The following is a 17808-nucleotide window of genomic DNA, read 5'->3' as shown; positions in this document are numbered from 1 at the left end:
GAACAAAAACCACCAATCTATATTTTCCACTCTCAACTCCACAGAGCTATATCAAATCTAGCGGTTTTCCGTTCTATATTGCCACAAAATAAGTAAAAGAGATCAACATGGCTTCCGCGTCGAGAAAAGAGCTCTTGGGCAAAGTATACAAAATCATACCACCTATGCTCGAGAGCTTCCACAAAGGTTAGCATCAAGGCCCAGATTCCAGAGCTCTATTAACAAATCTCCAGGTCAATTGGGCCGCGTCGCTGTCATCGGCGGCAGCGAAGACTACACAGGTGCACCATACTTCTCCGCAATGGCATCTGCGAAGCTCGGATGCGACATGGTGAGTTTGTTGTCCCCCGCCACCAAACACCACCCGAACATCCTCACGACTGATCTAACCCTCCACCACAGTCCCACGTGATATGTGAGCCTGGAGCCGGTGCGGTCATCAAGACCTACTCTCCAAACCTCATGGTGCACCCCTACATGCGACAATCGAAGAACCTCGCGCAGAACGAGTCCGTCGAATCCGTGGCTTCGGAGGTCGTCGGCATGCTCTCCCGGCTGCATGTCATTGTCATCGGCCCTGGTCTCGGCCGCGACAAGCTCATGCAAGACACCTGCGCGCAGGTGATTCAAGAGGCTAGGAAGCAGGGGATTCCGTTCGTCCTGGATGCCGACGGATTGTTCCTGGCGCAGACTCGACCGGAGCTCGTCGATGGGTGCACGGAGTGTATCTTGACGCCCAATGTTGTGGAGTTTGGACGATTGGCAAAGGCTAAGGGTGTTGATATCAACGAGGGCGATCCTACTGAATTGTGCTCTAAGCTTGCGAAGGCGTTCGGCGGTGTGACTATTGTTCAGAAGGGCGCGAAGGACTACATTTCAAACGGAAAGCACACTCTTGTCTCTGACGGAGAAGGTGGACTCAAGAGGAGTGGCGGACAAGGTGACACGCTGACGGGAAGTTTGGCCACATTGCTAGCTTATAGAAAGGCATATCATGACAAGATATGGGATCATGAAGGTGAAATGGACAGGAGCGAGACGTTGGCACTTGCTGCCTATGGCGGCAGTGCGGTCACGAGAGAGTGCTCGAGATTGGCTTTCAAGGAGAAGGGAAGGTCGTTGCAGGCTGCCGACTTGACTGAGCATGTGCATCAAGCTTTCTTGAACACTATCGGGGAGCCAGGTAGCAAGTTGTAGGTTGTGTGCCGGATTGATACATCGAAACTTTGAGTATATGAATCACGAAACCATATATGGATGTTATGATCTTCTAGAATAATTCCTATTGATAACTGGTTCTGTGTGAGAATATGATTAATGCTCAAGCGCGATCAATCAGTGCAGATTAATAGAGAGCATGTACAGTGTAGGAGGCACAATTCGGGTCATGCGTAAGTCACAAGTGTACATGGCCACGATGATGTAAACTTGAAATGATTTTTTCGAAATTGCCTATGTAACCTAAATATTGCCTATACATGTCCATAAACGCCTATGCGATGACTTCCTGATATCATCGCCTCTTATCTTTGCCTTCGGATTGTGCTTTGGGTACTGCGTTATCGATTCGCAGCCACTCTCCATTGAATGCATTGATCAGCCATGAACTTAATTCTAATAACACATATTAGCATTTGTTACCAAGCTCGAATGCACGTGAGGGGAACTACTTACTGTCATAGACGATCCTGTTAGCGTTATGGAAATATATGCTATGGTCGGAGTCTGGGAACACATGTACATCATAGTTTTCGATGTTTCCCATGTCGAGTTTGTCGAGCAAAGTAAGCGTATTCTGCATGTGGACATTGTCGTCTGCAACGCCATGCATGACTAGGAAGCGTACATTCTTCGAGAGGCCATCGACATCGCTGATGGTAGAGTTATCATAACCTTCGACATTGTTCTGCGGCGTGTGCATGTAGCGCTCCGTGTAGATGGAATCGTAGAAACGCCAATCTGTGACAGGCGCGACGGCCATGCCGTACTTGAATGTCTCCCCGCGGTCAGTTTCAAGCGTCTTGAGGGTTTGGAATCCACCGTAGCTCCAGCCCCAGATCGCCATGCGCTCCTCATCGACGTATTTCTTCTTTGCGAATAGCTTTGCGACGGCAATTTGGTCATGAGCCTCCCAGTATCCGATATTGCCCCTGGTAATGCATCGAAGTTTGCGACCAAGGAAACCGGTGCCTCGGCCATCGACTGTTACGACGATGTACCCTAGGCTTGACGCAACATACGATTGGAAGTCAACCGTAAACTTCTTGTCCACAGTCTGTGAACCTGGCCCGCTGTACTGGTAGAAAAGTACTGGATACTTCTTCTTCTCGCTGAAATGTGGCGGTCGACGTTCCAAAACATTGAGTTTGAAGCCGTCGATTTCGATTTCCTGATAGTTGAGGATAGGTAGCTCATGTGCTCGGACGAATCTCTCGAGGTCTCTGTTCTCTTCGAGGACTTTCTCGTACTTGTCTTTTGCGGACGGTGTGCTAACGATCTTCTGCCATGGAATACCCGGCCCTTTGTAGGTGATCAGAGCAAAGCCACCACTGGTTGAGAAGTCGGCCCCATAGTAACCAGGCTTGTTGTTTTCGATGACTTCTTTTCGCCCGGTACCATCAAGTTTGACGACGTAGGGGTGCCTCTCGATGGAGCTGCGTTCGGTGGATATGTAATAGACCAGGTTGTTGTTCAAATCTATAGCAGAAGGAGCTTCGACGACCTCCCACTCACCTTGAGTGAGAACAACTGGTTCGGAACTGTTCAGTGGAGTGAAGTAGCCAATGTGATCATATCCTTGATGAATGATGGTGTCGATATATCCATCATAATCACGGCCGTTGGATGGGTCAGCAGGAACAAACTTGGTCCTCTGTGAGACCTCAAACCAGCCTCCATCGAGTGCCTGGACGTCTTCTGTTCTGACAGTCCTCCCAGTACGGGTCGTGACATCCATTAGAACGACTTTAAGGACATCGCTTTCGCGATTTGTTTCTCGGACCAGGACCTGTTTGCTCTTGCCTGCCCAAATTATCTCAGTGATGAGACGATCGTCATCCTTGAAATCGTCTTCGATGCCAACGGTGAAGACCTCTCCTTTGGCAACGTCATAGAATTGTAGAGTTACGATGGGGTTAGGTGCTCCGGCTTTAGGGTATTTGATGTCCCGTACCTCAGGATAGTTTTCCTCGCCCTCCTTCGGTTTGTTACCGCTAGGACGGGACATAAAGTACTGAACTGGGAAGGTCGGCACATGCGATTCATCGGTCCGCAAGAACGCAATATATTCGCCATCTTCGGACCACCATGTGGCGCTATTCCCCTGGAAGACCTCCTCTTCGTACACCCAGTCAGGAACGCCGTAGAAAAGTTCGGAACCACCGTCTTGGGTGATTTTGACGACACGGTCAGAGTCCAAGCGTCGGAGATACATGTTGTTGTCCCGTGTGAAAACAATAGCATCTGATTGCGGGGACCATGACGCCAATTGAATGATACGGTCCGGGTTCTCTGGGTCCAAAGGCTGAGCTTTCTGGGTCGCTACATCAAATATCCAGTATAGACCGGTATAAGAATGACGCCAATTCCTCTGTTTCTCGGACAGAACCAGGACTTTCTTGAAGTCTTTGCTAGGCCAGACTTCGCTTGGGTAGATGAACTTTTCGCCCACATAAAAGGTCGATGTCTTCATCAAGACTGTCTTGCTCCCCGTTGCCTTCACGTTTCCTTTGTTCCTGATATCTTCAACAACGAGATAATCGGATCCAGGGGCACCTGTTTCCAGCAGCAGACCGTCCTGTCCATCCGGTCCGGCAATCCAAGATACGCTCTGCATAGATGGGTACCATTGTCCCGTAAGAACACTGTCTAGTGTGACTTTCTTCCCGGAGCCCTTGGTGGAGCTTGCCAACGGGTCGTGGGGACGGCTAGATGCATGCTTATAACTTCCACCCATCAAGAAAGTTGCGAGCGCAAGCGCCCAACCGACAACGCATATTGTCCCTACAATCCAGAGCAGCCGGCGCGCCTTCTTATCCACGGGTTGTAACTCTGGATATTTCCCGTCTTCGACGTCGAATGCCTCTCGATCGGTGCTACGGCCTCCGCTATCATCGTCGCGATACTTCTCGTTCAGGTTCGATCGAGGTGCGCTGCTGGCTGCCGCATCATCGTTTATGTGCTCCAGTACAAGCGAAGTGGTCGAAATGGAGGAAATAGACCCTTCTGAATCGTCCTCTGAGTTGCGCGCTGCGGCACCGGTCCGCGTGAGAGGCTCCCTTTCCTCGTCGTTCATGGCGCGCTCGCGTGGCATCGTGGCAATGAAAGGTAATAACTAACAGGCGCAGAAGATTCAGGTCATTGTAGAGCTATTAAACAACAGGGAGATTTTCGGATCCCACTTTCGTTGCCCGGCGCGTTCGTGTTGGCTTGAGATGTAGATCCCGGCGTTAAGGTTGGGTGTCGTGGCGAGACACTTTAAGCCTCCGATCCAAAACGAGATATGTCCAAGCGATCAATGGAATCAAAACGCTCCCCGCCAGGCACTCTGGACAACGATGGAACGAAATTGAAGAGAGAAATTGGAGACTTCCTATAGAATCCTAATCTCGACATTTAATATCCTATTTACATTTTTTTTGTCTTTTTCAACCTTGGCTTTGCCTAGTGAAGGTAGATACATCAGACTTGTTGTTCCCAGAACAAAGAAAGTACCTCTCAATAATAGACAAGTCTCTATTCAAAACCGTAAATGGAAGCTGGTATAATTTATTCATGGTCTCTTTAACTATTAGAGAACATCCTACTTGTAGCCCGAAGCCCCCAAACCCACAAGACATAACGGTGGGGTCTTGCTCTGTGCGATTCACGCAGAAAAAGCTCAAAGATTTCCCAAACCGGGAATTTGAATCCAGAATCTGTTACTCAAGATTGACCCAACCCATATAAATCTGAGGCTGGGCCACTAACGCTCCTTCGAGATGTGTTTGGCTCGTTTCTGGGGGCCCCAATCAGCTTTAGCTGCATGGGACAATTGAACTTGAGGTATATCATTTGCTTTCCCATGGTGTGAACCGATGATGGCTCAAATTTGTCATTGCTCCAATGGACAAGACTTACTCCGTGCTCGAACCCTCTTCAGTCTCCTACGACTGTAGTGGGCCTAGGTAATCCTAGAAACATCGCTTTAGCATGGATCACGATACATCATGTAGTTTAGGTGTTACCTCTTTGATAGTTCCGATCGCATACATCCTGTCCACCTCTGTCCTGAGACCCTTGATCTTGATGCGTATGTTGGCACCCTTCTCTATGACCTGATCACCATTGTCCGTCCACTGAGGTGGTGTTGCGTTCGAGTCGAAGTTGATCTCAGATGGAATCATCTATATCGGTCAGTCACTTGAAAATGTATGCGCAAAGCAGGGGTCATACGGCTCGGCCAACAAATGCCTGCAGTGAACCACAATCGACGAAGAATCCAGAACCTATGACGGAGGTAACGACGCCATCGACCTGGTACATGTGAGTCAAGCACTTGCTTCGAATTGCGCCGCGAGACATACCACTTCCCCCTTATATGGTCTCCATACAATGGCCTTGTAATGTACGGTGTACTCTGCCGAGCCTGACCCGGGTATTACTTGGCCCTCAGAGATGTCGAAGTTGTCCAGGATGCAGACGATCGTGAATTTGCCAGTGTTTGAACCCTCCTCTTTGGTCAGCAATTCACGGTGGATATGGGAGCGAATAAGCGGTCCGAAGTAAGAAGGATGAAGTTGAATAATCTTTTCGAGCTCTTTCAGAAAGAACATGGCGAATCTAGGTTCGGGCACTGAAGCCTGTCTCAAAAGCGTTTGGTTGATATACGCGATTCGCGCGTGTCCAGGCTACTACGAACTTTCCAAACTCCTGCCTCCTCCTCAATGCGCAAGCCCTGATAGCGAACGACTGGGCGACTCTAAAAAGCTGAGAATGATTTCCTTTAATCACCCCGACGAAGACCACCGAAACAAAGCTGGGAGGGATTGCGCGCGCGATTGCTCGTTATGGTTCGCCTGGTCGCTGCGGTTTCTTGCGTTTCGGATGGTGAGGATGAAGTGATGTCGCGAGGAGCGAAAGTTCACTCGTTTATCCAGCGCCGACTCTCCCTGCCACAGAAGTTAGAGAGTCACGTCTTTAAGGTTGCGATGAGACTGTGCTAGATTTCCAAAAGCACGGAGAGCTCAAAGGGCTCCTTGAACGAGATCTTGGGCACGGGCCACTGCGGTAAAATTGTCGCCGACTGCCGATCCCCAGCATGTGCAACAAGAAGCGTCAACACCCGCGTAAGATCGCACAGCAACCGTCGTGATACACGTCACATTTCTTGTCCGCTTTCCTTCACAGCGCTGTCCCTTCGCCCTTGATACTTCTTTCCCTTAGAGACAGCGTTTGTGCTTTGTTACCCCAGATCATATTAAAGACATGCCTTCAATGGTTCTGTTTTGGTAATCTACCACCCCTTTGTCTTGCTATTCAAAAGCCGCATATCAACTACCATGTCCCTCAATCTGGAGAAGCAGTTGCTCTTTGTAAGTTCACGGAAGCTATCTTATCTGTTCCCGGTATTCTAACTTTGCCATAGTATGGTGCATATCACCACAATGCTGTAAGTATCCGATAAATCCGGCATGCGTATCGTTTCTCGCTGATGAGGTTCGCTTGAAAAGGTCAACGTGGGCATACACATTGCCTGTGTGCCGGTCATCATGTTGACCTTCTTTGTTCTTGTGAGTGTGTTGTCTGGCTGCTTGATCGACTGTGCTGATGGGACTATAGCTCTCTAATACACCCTCGGTACCTCTCCCTCCGTGGCTCTCAATACCAAATCTCCCATTGAACATCACAACTGTTGGAGGCGTGCTATATTCGACTTTGTATGTCCTTATGGAGCCTGTCGCAGGGGGCCTTTATGCGCCCATAATCATCGGAGGAACTGCATGGGCCAACCACCTCACCGCAACTTACGGAGCCTCGGCGAACTACTGGGCAGGGGGGATAAACTTTGTGTGCTGGATTGCTCAATTTGTCGGTCACGGAAAGTTCGAGAAGAGAGCACCTGCACTCCTTGACAATCTGGTGCAGGCGCTTTTTCTTGCACCTTTCTTTGTCTGGTTCGAAATCTTGTTCTTCCTCGGATACCGCCCGGATCTCAAGCGTCGTGTTGATGAATCTGTTGAGCAGGAGATCAAGAAACTCAACACTAAATAGGGCAAGGAACGGCACTTTTCAGGCCAATGCTGAGTTCTGTCCACATTCACGACGCCATCATCGAAGCAAAAGATTCGAGTTGGCGTAGGGTTTTTATACGAACGATTCTGGAAGATTTGTAGCTTCCACACCGGCTCCAATGGGAAGAGAAAGATCATCTGAGCCTAGGTATGCTTGTAGCTTCAAGTGTGCTATGGTAGTAAGGAGACAAGAGGCGGCTTTATAAGACGGAGGGGAGATGTTGATCTAGAGCATGTTTTTATACCATCGTACATAGGTTGGACACATCGGATTTCACAGTTGCAATGACTGGAGATTCGTGTCCATGGGAAATGCAGGTTCAAGAATGCAACGTGTTTCTGAACCGGGTCAGAGGGATTAGATGGATGTAGAGTAGGGGCATTACTGTACCGTAATCATTTGTTGGCTTTGCTGAGAATTTATGAAGCTAGTAAATACACATACTGTTCACGCACCAAATTTGGAGTCTCTTGTGTCATGTCTCAAAAGATGTGTACTTTTATTATTTTAATAATATCGAGCTCTTGAGTAAGTTGGGGACATTTGAAAGGCAGCCCCTCCAGAAAGTCGTATTCGATCCAGTTCTCCACATTCCACTACTCGATGAGTGGCATCATGTTAGCTTGACGGGCGTGCGTACTCGATACAACATGGTTTGAAGCTATGGCTAGAGGAAAATACAACTGTATGCATCTGGATATGTACTGGTTCTATTTCTATCTCATGCAATCATCTAAATACATGGTTCAAGTTTATCATGATCTCGTTTTAGCCATGCTGCAATTTTTCCTACACATGTATTTCAAGAGCATAAAACCTAGCTTAGAGTATCGATCAAGATAGATACCATCTGTATTTGAGCCATTGAATAGCATATTCACCGACATGTTGTTATGTATGGAAAGAAATGTTGAGAGCTTCACTACCTTCTCTTAAGCTGTTTCCACAAGAATGGCTGTTATATATGAGTCCAAATGGAATGCTGCCGCAATCGGGAAATAGTAGACACCATTCGATTGCAATTGATAAGTAGTAGAGTGAATTGATTCAATGATTAAACATTTATTACCGATAACTTGTCAAAGTTGATGTCTTGGTGTGGGCATTTAGCGCTCGCCCGCGAAGTTAGGCTTTGGGAGCTTACCTAAGGAAAAGGTCTGTGCCTTCCTGTTTTCCTTCGCTCCCTCAACCGGCACCCTCAAGGCCTCTCTCCTAGACATCGCCTTCACCACCCATCTCCCCTCTTTCTCCTGCATCAATATCAATTGATCGCAGAGCTATCCGAATAGCTTCTTCGGACCATCAGAATGTTTGCTAGAGCGCTTCGCCAGAGCAGCCGCCGGGCTGCTGCAATCTCTGCCTCCGGCAGGATCGCTGCGGTAAGTGGTCCATCGAAACCAGCTGCAATTGCATCCATATCCCATCTCGGCATCAATTGCAAGTTCAATTGCGGTTTACTATCGCCATTGGCCATGCGATTGAGCTTCGTTGGGTTGATGAATGCTGTTGCGCTGGTCCGAGAGGGAGCTTCTCTTGCTGTGCCGAGACTGACAGCTTTTTCCCGCAACAGACCCGAGCCACACCCGTCGCCTTCAACACCACCAAGCAGGTTCGATGCTACGCCGCCGATGCGAAGGCCGCCCCTACCGAGGTCTCTTCCATCCTCGAGCAGAGAATCCGTGGTGTCCAGGAGGAGACCAGCCTTGCCGAGACCGGACGTGTTCTCTCCGTCGGGTATGCCATCACAACTACCACAATTGATGAGATTCCATCATCAACATGGAGACAGGAAGCTGACGAAGGATTGCTAGTGACGGTATTGCCCGTGTCCATGGAATGAGCAATGTCCAGGCCGAGGAGCTCGTCGAGTACGTGGATGACATTCACAATCCGAACACAACACCAAGCTAACCATCACCTAGGTTCGCCTCCGGTGTCAAGGGCATGTGCATGAACTTGGAGGCCGGCCAGGTCGGTATCGTGCTCTTCGGTTCCGATCGATTGGTCAAGGAGGGTGAGACCGTCAAGCGTACTGGCGAGATTGTACGTCACTTCAGATGCCCACTTTCATCACTTGCAAGACTAACATCTATCACAGGTCGACGTTCCCGTCGGCGAGGCTCTCCTCGGACGTGTTGTCGATGCCCTCGGTAACCCCATCGATGGAAAGGGTCCCATCAAGACCACCGAGAGGCGCCGTGCTCAGGTCAAGGCCCCCGGTATCTTGCCCCGTCAGTCCGTCAACCAGCCCGTCCAGACCGGTCTCAAGTCTGTCGATGCTATGGTTCCCATCGGCCGTGGCCAGCGTGAGTTGATCATCGGTGACCGTCAGACCGGAAAGACTGCCGTCGCTCTCGACACCATCCTCAACCAGAAGCGATGGAACAACACCAACGACGAGACCAAGAAGCTCTACTGCGTCTACGTCGCCGTTGGCCAGAAGCGTTCCACCGTCGCCCAGCTCGTCAAGACCCTCGAGGAGAACGATGCCATGAAGTACTCCATCATCGTTGCTGCTACCGCCTCTGAGGCAGCGCCGCTCCAATATCTCGCGCCTTTGTACTTCATCCCAATTCCCCTATTTTTGAGTTCTCCAGCTAACATTTCGTAGCACCGGTATGTTTTAAGTACCTCGTTTTTCGAGTTTTCCGTGTTCCAGTGGCCCGTGCCCACCATGTGGTAAGGAGCTGAGCGCTAGTGCCACGCTAAATTCCACGTGACATCTGGCCTCACTCCACAACCTACCTTCCCAGTTGGGTTTCATGGATGATTTTCCATGATGTGATGATGGTCAGGGTCGATTGAGGCTCTGGACATGTCATATCTGGAGAGTCTTCCCCCAGGTCCTACTTGACAATCCATTATCTTGTTCGATTTGACCCTGGTGAAGCACTTCACAACCACTTTTCAGCATAGCATATATATCATGAACCCGACTAACATATCACACAGGTTGCTCCATGGCTGAGCACTTCCGTGACAACGGAAAGCACGCCCTCATCATCTACGACGATTTGTCCAAGCAGGCTGTTGCTTACCGTCAAATGTCTCTCTTGCTCCGTCGTCCCCCTGGTCGTGAGGCCTACCCCGGAGAGTAAGTTCACACATGGCCTGTATAATCAGCACATCGCTAATAGGTATCAGCGTTTTCTACCTCCACTCCCGTCTCTTGGAGCGTGCTGCCAAGATGAACTCCAAGCTTGGTGGTGGTTCTTTGACCGCTCTCCCCGTCATTGAGACCCAGGGTGGTGATGTGTCTGCCTACATTCCCACCAACGTCATTTCCATCACCGACGGACAGATCTTCTTGGAGGCCGAGCTTTTCTACAAGGGTATCCGTCCCGCCATTAACGTCGGTCTTTCCGTCTCCCGTGTCGGATCCGCTGCCCAGCTCAAGGCCATGAAGCAGGTCGCTGGTTCCTTGAAGCTCTTCTTGGCCCAGTACCGTGAGGTCGCTGCCTTCGCCCAGTTCGGTTCCGATTTGGATGCTGCCACCAAGCAGACCCTCAACCGTGGTGAGCGTCTTACCGAGCTCCTCAAGCAGAAGCAGTACGCTCCTATGGCCGTCAACGAGATGGTTCCTTTGATCTTCGCTGGTGTCAACGGTCTCCTCGACAACGTTCCCGTCGCCAAGATCCTCCAGTGGGAGTCTGACTTCCTTGCCCACCTCCGATCCAACGAGTCTGAGCTCCTCGCTCAGATCGAGAGGGAAGGTGCTCTCAGCAAGGAGTTGGAGGGCAAGCTCCGTGATGTCGCCACTAGCTTCACCAAGTCCTTCCTATAGACGTTTGGTATAGGAATGGGTGGTCATCATCTTCAGGGTTCCTGGCGGAGGTGAAAATGCGCTGATTGGGAGAATAGATGTATAATAGAAGATGCGTTTCTCGCCATCAGCTGTCTCAATATGGAAAGTCTCTTTGAAAACTGGTTACGATGCCTGCCTCGCGTACTGCACGGTTTATATCAAACCCCAAAAAGGGTGTGGGGTGCGACAAGAACCAAAAATTCTCTGGGAAGCGTTCCTGAAAAGGCTTCAGTCGGCCGTGAATATGCACTTCATTTTTCATTTGTTCAGCTACGGCAGGATGTGAGCAGCGCCTGTATTTATGCCAATCCTCAATTTTCTGTTCATGTTTATCCTTGGGCTGTTCGATTTGACTTCGTGATGATGTTCGTGACCTAACCTCCACCTACTCAAGTTGACTTCGACAGCAAATGCAAGAGGATCCTTATGCAAGTCATACCTCAGCGAACAGCTCATTCAATCGTACACTCACTCTCCCTTCTTGCCTCTGCCTTTCTGAAAATGGCCATCACTACCTCCGAGGAAACAAGCGGCTAGCCTGTGACCTTTTAGCTTTTCTAACCAGACCCTTTTATAATCTTCCTTAAATGGACGATGAGATAGTCTGAATGTTTTCCTCGTTTGTGTATGGTAAGTAGTAACCTGGAATATGTAGAGGGATCAGACGAGAGGGACTAGACGAAGTAGGTGGATTGATTGTGCTTTCGACCTCTTTGATGGGGTTACAGAGGGGGGTCTGCAGAAAGACATGGTAGGACGTTGGAACATTATTCTGACGGGGAGGGCTGCTTAATTACGTTTGAATTCGATACATTTCAGCGGCTTCTGCTACTTCGGGATTCATGGTCATGCAAAAGACGGGCAGGTACGACGTGTTCAAAGCTACCACACTGGTGGTAATCGTGATGATTTCGAGCGTCTAGCATTCATACACTAATGTATCTTTATCCAATGCCATGTCGAATTCTCCAACATGGAGTGAGTCTATGTCAACCCCTTTCCCTCCCCCCTCTCCAGAAAGTAATGACAAAAAAAGATGACTTTCGTAGCGTCTAGATGTTATCGTTACAATGGTTCTTTAATAAAAAATAATACAATTCCGCTTCCCCTATTTTCATATCACTGACGACCGGGGCTTTGGTCATCATGCTCTTCGTCGTCTCCGTCTCCGTCTCGGAACGGGTCGTCCGGGAGTTCGAGAGCGTCGTCCACGTCCGCAGGCTCATCGTGGTACTCGCCGCCCCACCCGGAGCGAAGACTGATGTCGTCTTCGTCCTGGCGGAGGGATTGCGCGGCCTCGAGGGCGTCCGGGTCGTCTGCGTACTCGTTCTCGAGGTCCTCGATGGAGGTCCTGCGGATGCCGGCGCGCTCTTCGGCTTCGAGTTGCCGGGCCCTCTCGTTCGTCTTCTTGTACATGAACCAGCCTGTTGCGATGCCGGCGATCGCACCGATCGCAATGCTGATGTAGCTCATGGCCTTGGTCTTCGGGTCCATCTTGCCTCCGCTGTCGGCGATCTTGTTGAGCTGCGAGCCGATGAAGATGTGGAGCATGAGTTTCGGGGTGACGATTGCGGTGGCGGCGGCGAAGGAGGCCGGGTGGACGGTTGGGAAGGTTGCGACGGCGCCGTTGGAGAGGGAGTAGGGGAGCGGGCACATGCGGATCATGACGAGGAGTTTGAGGCCGTCATGCTTGAGGGTCAGGGCGAGGGCCGCGAACCGCTTGTCGTTTGCGATCAGGCGGTGGACCATGTTCTTGAGGACGCTGCGGGACACTATGAAGGCGGCGGTGCTGCCGGCGACGGTGGCAGTCGCTGCGATGTACCATCTGCGTTTTGCGAATGTCAGCTTGAGCTTACTTTCCCATGATGCTAAGATGTAATGTGAGGAGTGGTGTTTTCTCATACCCATTGGGAAATCCGTAAACAAATCCAGCGATCGTCATCAAGCTGGCGTATCCAATCAATGGAGGAAATGATACTGTGAATATCAAGACCCATAGTATCACCCAGCCGAACCTAATATCTCTCCACTTCTTTGCGACAGGCAGGAGCGAGCTGAAGATGCGCTCATTGTAGACGAGGAATAATATGGAGAGTACGAGGCTGATGAGTCCCGTAATGGAGACGAGGACCTTCTTCGTGGTGGATAGTCGATCGTACGCGCTTGCGAAGCGGCGATATGCCTTGCCGGCGTTCTTTAATGCCCGCCGACTGAAGGACTGTTCGTGGTGGTGGTTGCTGGAGAGGGAGTTGCCTCGTTGCCGGAAGGAGGCGGATCGTCTGGTCCAGGCAGGGCTGTTGGCAAGGTCGTCGGAATCATCGTCTATGGGGAGGGCGAGGGCGCGCGCATCGTAGTCATCGGTAGGCATGGTAATGTCGCGAGGCTGGAGAGGAGCGGAACGGCGCCGTGGTGTTTGTATATTGAGGGCGAAGCAGCGCGGGACGGCCTGGGTATGACGACAAGGGCGAGAGCTCGAGGAACGGGCAACGCTGGGATGTATTAGGAGGATATATGGAGGGGAAGCTCGGAATTGGAAAGCAGAGTGGTTATCCAGAAATCGACAAGAATGAAACAAAAGCCGTTAGCGGTTAAGTCTATTCGGGGGAGATATCGAGACAGTACGAGTTGCAGTAGTAACAAGTGTCGGGGATGTACTCGCTGATGCTGACTGACCACTAAGTGAGTACCTATGTCTGCTAGTAGAATACATAGTAACGTTAAGTACCTACCACCTACTCCGTACTGTCTAACTAAAAGCTGAGGACTGGATCGATGCCCGCACCGCCACATCCGAGACGAGACAATCTTGCATGCAGACCAGGTATCTCAATGGTTATGATCTTCGACTACTATAGCAGCGATGCTGTGATAATGTCATCTTACTCTTGCACTCTCCAACGTCCATACTGTTGACCGGAACAGGAGGATATATATTACCGGATTTGTAATATTCTGCCCTCAATGTCATATATGTTCATTCACAAGTCTCCGTAGATATTCCATGTACCAAACAAATTGACACATAGCCCCTTAACGAAGTAGATAATTATGTTGTTTGGTTCTGTGACACCAGTAATTAATGCCTTGTGTACTGGCAGTCTGGCAGGTCAGCTTGCATGCCTCTCTGCCTCCCTCATAACTGCCTCATCTCACCCATCAGGGCTAGCAATTCACATCCTCACCAAACGAAAGTGAGTGGGCGGCCTCACTTATGGTCCTGTCCGTCCTTTCTCTCGTCCTCCTTCCGCCTCCTTTCTTTGAACGGCCAACAAGCCTGTCGAGACAAATCGACTTACTTACTCGCCTGCAACGCTTACCTTATCCACTTTTGTTTCCGACTCCCTATTAATAACCTCTAACACGACGTCTCCCTACCTACAGTAACTACACAGTATAACACCGAATGTCCCCATCCTATCCTATCTTGCTACCACGCAATACCTAAACGCGCGGCTGGCTGCACATGGCGATGATCATGGGGTTGTGCAAATAAAAGCAGTGATAATAGATACCATCAACAGTCAAGACCATCGTTTGGTCGTTTTCTGTTCTACTACAGTCTACTCGGGCACTTGTCGACTTTCCGGGACTATACAGTGCTACTCGTACCACAGACCTCATTAAAACGCCCCCTCCAACCCGAAGAATAATAGTCTAATGGGCAAATAATCCCTTCTGGTTCGATACAGTACAAAGCTAACCACGGCAACCATCCTCCCTCCCTCCCTCCAGGCTCTCTTCCCCCCCACATATTACACGGCGGCGGAACATAAGGCTGGGCGGTCAAGGAGCTTCATCGCTGTGGATCATATAGGCCAAGCCCTCGTGGGTTCGCTCGTACCCTTCTAAGTCCCTCATTTCCTCAACGCCCTCGCGCTGCGTCGTCGGAGGCTCTGGTGCGCCTTTTAGCGACCTCTCTCTCTCTGTTATTCCTGCTCTGCTCTGCTTTGCTCTTGTTCTTTTGTCTTTGCATTCGCCTTTTGTTGCGCACCCCCCTTCGCGCCCGTTCTCCCTCAGCTCCAACCGCGCCTCTTAATACCAATACAACCAGCCCAGACCAACCCCCCGGGCCCCCGACCGCTTCCTCCCTCAACCCTGAACCAGGACACGCGAATACCTCATCTCAGAACCTCTGCGAGAGCATACATCACCAATGCTCTGAAGGAACGATGGTCGCCGACGAGGTCTATGAAGCTTGCCTGCCGGTCTTGCAGGACGAGTCGCTGGAGGAGGATGAACAGACGGACAAGCTAGAGGAGCTGTTGCGCAACCAAACTGGCCTCACGGGCAAGTCCTTGGAGAACATCGTCCTAGATTGTCTCTGGCGCTTTCGCGATGCTGGCAATAGCTCTGCCTCTCCTCCACCAAGCCGTGCTACCATAATACGGCGAGCTTCGCCTGCTCCGTGGCAGGCCAATCGCGCCCCGACCCCTGTGAACCACTCCCCCAGAACCATACATCCACCGCCAGGCTTTGGCATAGTTCCTCCTGGCTTCTCACGAGCAAAGTCTTCGAATGCGTCTCCCTTCACCTCTCCTCGCCCATCCCCACGGCTTGCCTTCTCGAGTCCACACATCCCTCACAGCCCAAGCCTTAGTGCATACCAATTCAGTGAGCGGGTGAGCCCTGCCCCTGATCTCTATGGCGACCTTGGTAGCGATTCTGTAGATTGGCTTGTAAACGATGACTCCGGAAGCACAGAGTCTTCCTCTTTCCTCGGCGATGGGACGCTTAATGGCGCTGCAGCCGAGTGGGTTCAGCCCCAGGCAATGGATATGGGTCCATATGACATGCTTCGCTCGATCCTGAGGGACGACCGTCCCGATGAAGAGATCGAGAAGGCTCTCGAGTCAAATGGCTATGATCTAAGTGCTGCTCTCCTGGCTCTCATGGGCACCCAAGCCTACGAATCTCAACAGTTAGCTTCCTCGTTACCTGAACAGGGCACGTATCTTGTTGGCAAGTCTATGAGCCCAGCTTTCAGACCCGCTACTCCAGCCGGGCAGTCAAAGAGCAACATCGTGTGCAAGTACTTCTTATCCACCGGACATTGCGCGAGAGCAGATTGCAGATTTAGCCATGATACCAGTAAAACCCTCTGCAAGTGAGTGCCATTTAATTTCCTTTATACATGCGGGACATTGTATTGACCCTTTTCGTTCAGATACTACATGAGCGGCAACTGTCTCGCGGGCGAAACATGTTTGTTTTCCCATGACCCTTCGGCCTTGATGGCTCGAATGGTCATCTCAGACGCATCGACTCCTCCAGTGCACGCTGCCATTCCTCATTTCCAAATGCAGGACTACGAAGCATTCCCATCCCTTCAGGGTTCTGGCTCGCCTCACTACACGCCGCAACTTTCGAACGCAGAGCCCACCTCTCTCGAGCAGCTCTACGGGCTCACTTCTGGAGCTACGCATCCGCCCCCTGGCCTCAGTCCTTATCCCACGTTCGTACCTGGCGGTGGCAGTCGCCCATCGTCGAGGAACGTGAGCCGCCCTCAGTCTCGATCTACCACACCATCTGTGCCCGCTGTAGATGACAATGAAGCTTTTCCAACTCTGGGAACCGCTGCTAGTACTAAGACTGGGAAAAGACATCACGGCAAGCGCGGAGGTCATGGCAACAACAAAGAAGCCACCACGCCAAACAGTTTGGCGGATGTTGTACGCATGTCCCCAAGTCCAAGTCCAGCACAGATTCGTAAGGGTGTCAAATCTACCAAAAGCTTTACTGGATCGCGCGAAAACAGTGCCGCCGCGCAAGCTATACCTGCTCCTGAACATATACCCTGGTTGGAGACTGGCGATGTTGCGAATAAAGCGTACTTGCAAGCTCGTACTGAAGCCTTCAAGCATGGTAGTCTGAGAAACAAGTTCTTGCAAAGGTAAAGCAGCTCTCTATATTGGCGTGACTTTCATACTAATTGCTATTAGTGCCGCACAAGCATGGAATCGAAGCGATTCCCGTGCTGCCAAAGCTCTTAGTCTTCGTGGCCAAAGCGAAAACAACCTCATGCGCGAAGCTCACCGTGAGGCTGCTCGTGTCTTGTATGAGGAACGGAATACAGACCTTGGGCCAGACGCTCGCGAGCTCTATGTAGATCTCCATGGTAAGTCACATGATTGTGTCTCTCGATTATGTATGACCCCTCTAACGTCGTCTAGGCCTACATCCCGAAGAAGCAGTCTCATACCTCGAAGGTATCCTCCTAAAGCACAGCTCCTCTTCTCGTCCAGTCTATGCCATCACGGGTACGGGACACCATTCCAAGAATGGAAAGGATAAGGTCGGGAAAGCCGTTCGAAGCTTCCTCAATGAGTGGCGATATGCTTTCCGCGAGTTCTCGGTCCCTGGCGATCGCAACAATATCGGTGGCATCTTGGGCATCGACCCTACTACCTACGACAAGAGTGTCGCAGAGCGGGCTAAGGAGAGTGAAGGTGGCTCAACAAGTGAGCCGGATGGGGCGAAGAAGGACACAAAGGTCCGTATAATGAAGAGAGACGAAGTTCTGGCTGCTCCTAGAGGACCGAAGCGAAACGCCGGTCTGTAGAAAGGTAGAAAGAATCAGAAATATAAATTCCCATCTTCCAACATCACTTACACTTTCAACTGTGATACAACTACTTTCTGCTTGCACCTATTGGTCCTTAATACTAAATCAATTGATACTCTGTCTCCTGCATTAGCATAGAGGATAGAGGAACCTGCTCATAATGAGAGTG

At 50.6% G+C, this 17808-nt stretch overlaps 7 protein-coding genes across 7 annotated transcripts; 4 read left to right on the top strand and 3 right to left on the bottom strand.

Annotated features, from left to right (window-relative positions):
* Positions 1–59: 59 nt before the first annotated feature.
* BU24DRAFT_424235 (H-hydrate dehydratase) lies at positions 60–1309 on the top strand. The gene is made up of 3 exons (XM_033528448.1): positions 60–186; positions 234–331; positions 403–1309. The coding sequence occupies exons 1-3, from the start codon at positions 108–110 to the stop codon at positions 1195–1197; spliced, it is 972 nt and encodes a 323-aa protein (XP_033381569.1). The 5' UTR covers positions 60–107; the 3' UTR covers positions 1198–1309.
* Positions 1310–1520: 211 nt separating this feature from the next.
* BU24DRAFT_424234 (putative dipeptidyl-aminopeptidase B) lies at positions 1521–4457 on the bottom strand. Its single transcript, XM_033528447.1, has one exon. The coding sequence runs from the start codon at positions 4310–4312 to the stop codon at positions 1667–1669; it is 2646 nt and encodes an 881-aa protein (XP_033381568.1). The 5' UTR covers positions 4313–4457; the 3' UTR covers positions 1521–1666.
* A 534-nt stretch (positions 4458–4991) lies between these two features.
* On the bottom strand, positions 4992–5930 carry BU24DRAFT_232710 (DNA-directed RNA polymerase II 19 kDa polypeptide). The gene is made up of 4 exons (XM_033522197.1): positions 5565–5930; positions 5434–5514; positions 5226–5384; positions 4992–5171 (listed from the first exon to the last, which is right to left on the bottom strand). The coding sequence occupies exons 1-4, from the start codon at positions 5811–5813 to the stop codon at positions 5145–5147; spliced, it is 516 nt and encodes a 171-aa protein (XP_033381567.1). The 5' UTR covers positions 5814–5930; the 3' UTR covers positions 4992–5144.
* Positions 5931–6466: 536 nt separating this feature from the next.
* On the top strand, positions 6467–7728 carry BU24DRAFT_372456 (DUF962-domain-containing protein). The gene is made up of 4 exons (XM_033524503.1): positions 6467–6572; positions 6626–6649; positions 6711–6770; positions 6820–7728. Exons 1-4 carry the CDS (start codon positions 6540–6542, stop codon positions 7249–7251), a joined length of 549 nt encoding a protein of 182 aa, XP_033381566.1. The 5' UTR covers positions 6467–6539; the 3' UTR covers positions 7252–7728.
* An 851-nt stretch (positions 7729–8579) lies between these two features.
* Positions 8580–11297, top strand: BU24DRAFT_452171 (ATP synthase subunit alpha; the record flags this gene model as incomplete). The annotated part of the gene is made up of 7 exons (XM_033531171.1): positions 8580–8651; positions 8843–9006; positions 9084–9140; positions 9195–9315; positions 9371–9831; positions 10220–10366; positions 10417–11297. 7 exons carry the CDS (start codon positions 8580–8582, stop codon positions 11054–11056), a joined length of 1662 nt encoding a protein of 553 aa, XP_033381565.1. The 3' UTR covers positions 11057–11297.
* Positions 11298–12196: 899 nt separating this feature from the next.
* BU24DRAFT_434329 (uncharacterized protein) lies at positions 12197–13445 on the bottom strand (the record flags this gene model as incomplete). Its single annotated transcript, XM_033530020.1, has 2 exons — positions 12197–12902; positions 12982–13445. 2 exons carry the CDS (start codon positions 13443–13445, stop codon positions 12197–12199), a joined length of 1170 nt encoding a protein of 389 aa, XP_033381564.1.
* A 1527-nt stretch (positions 13446–14972) lies between these two features.
* Positions 14973–17679, top strand: BU24DRAFT_232630 (uncharacterized protein). Its single transcript, XM_033522195.1, has 4 exons — positions 14973–16181; positions 16242–16967; positions 17017–17192; positions 17248–17679. Exons 1-4 carry the CDS (start codon positions 15247–15249, stop codon positions 17634–17636), a joined length of 2226 nt encoding a protein of 741 aa, XP_033381563.1. The 5' UTR covers positions 14973–15246; the 3' UTR covers positions 17637–17679.
* The last annotated feature ends 129 nt before the right edge of the window (positions 17680–17808 follow it).

The sequence above is a fragment of the Aaosphaeria arxii genome (assembly GCF_010015735.1).
Source record: "Aaosphaeria arxii CBS 175.79 unplaced genomic scaffold BU24scaffold_6, whole genome shotgun sequence".
Classification (NCBI taxonomy): domain Eukaryota; kingdom Fungi; phylum Ascomycota; class Dothideomycetes; order Pleosporales; genus Aaosphaeria; species Aaosphaeria arxii.
This window is presented reverse-complemented; position numbering and strand designations above follow the sequence as displayed.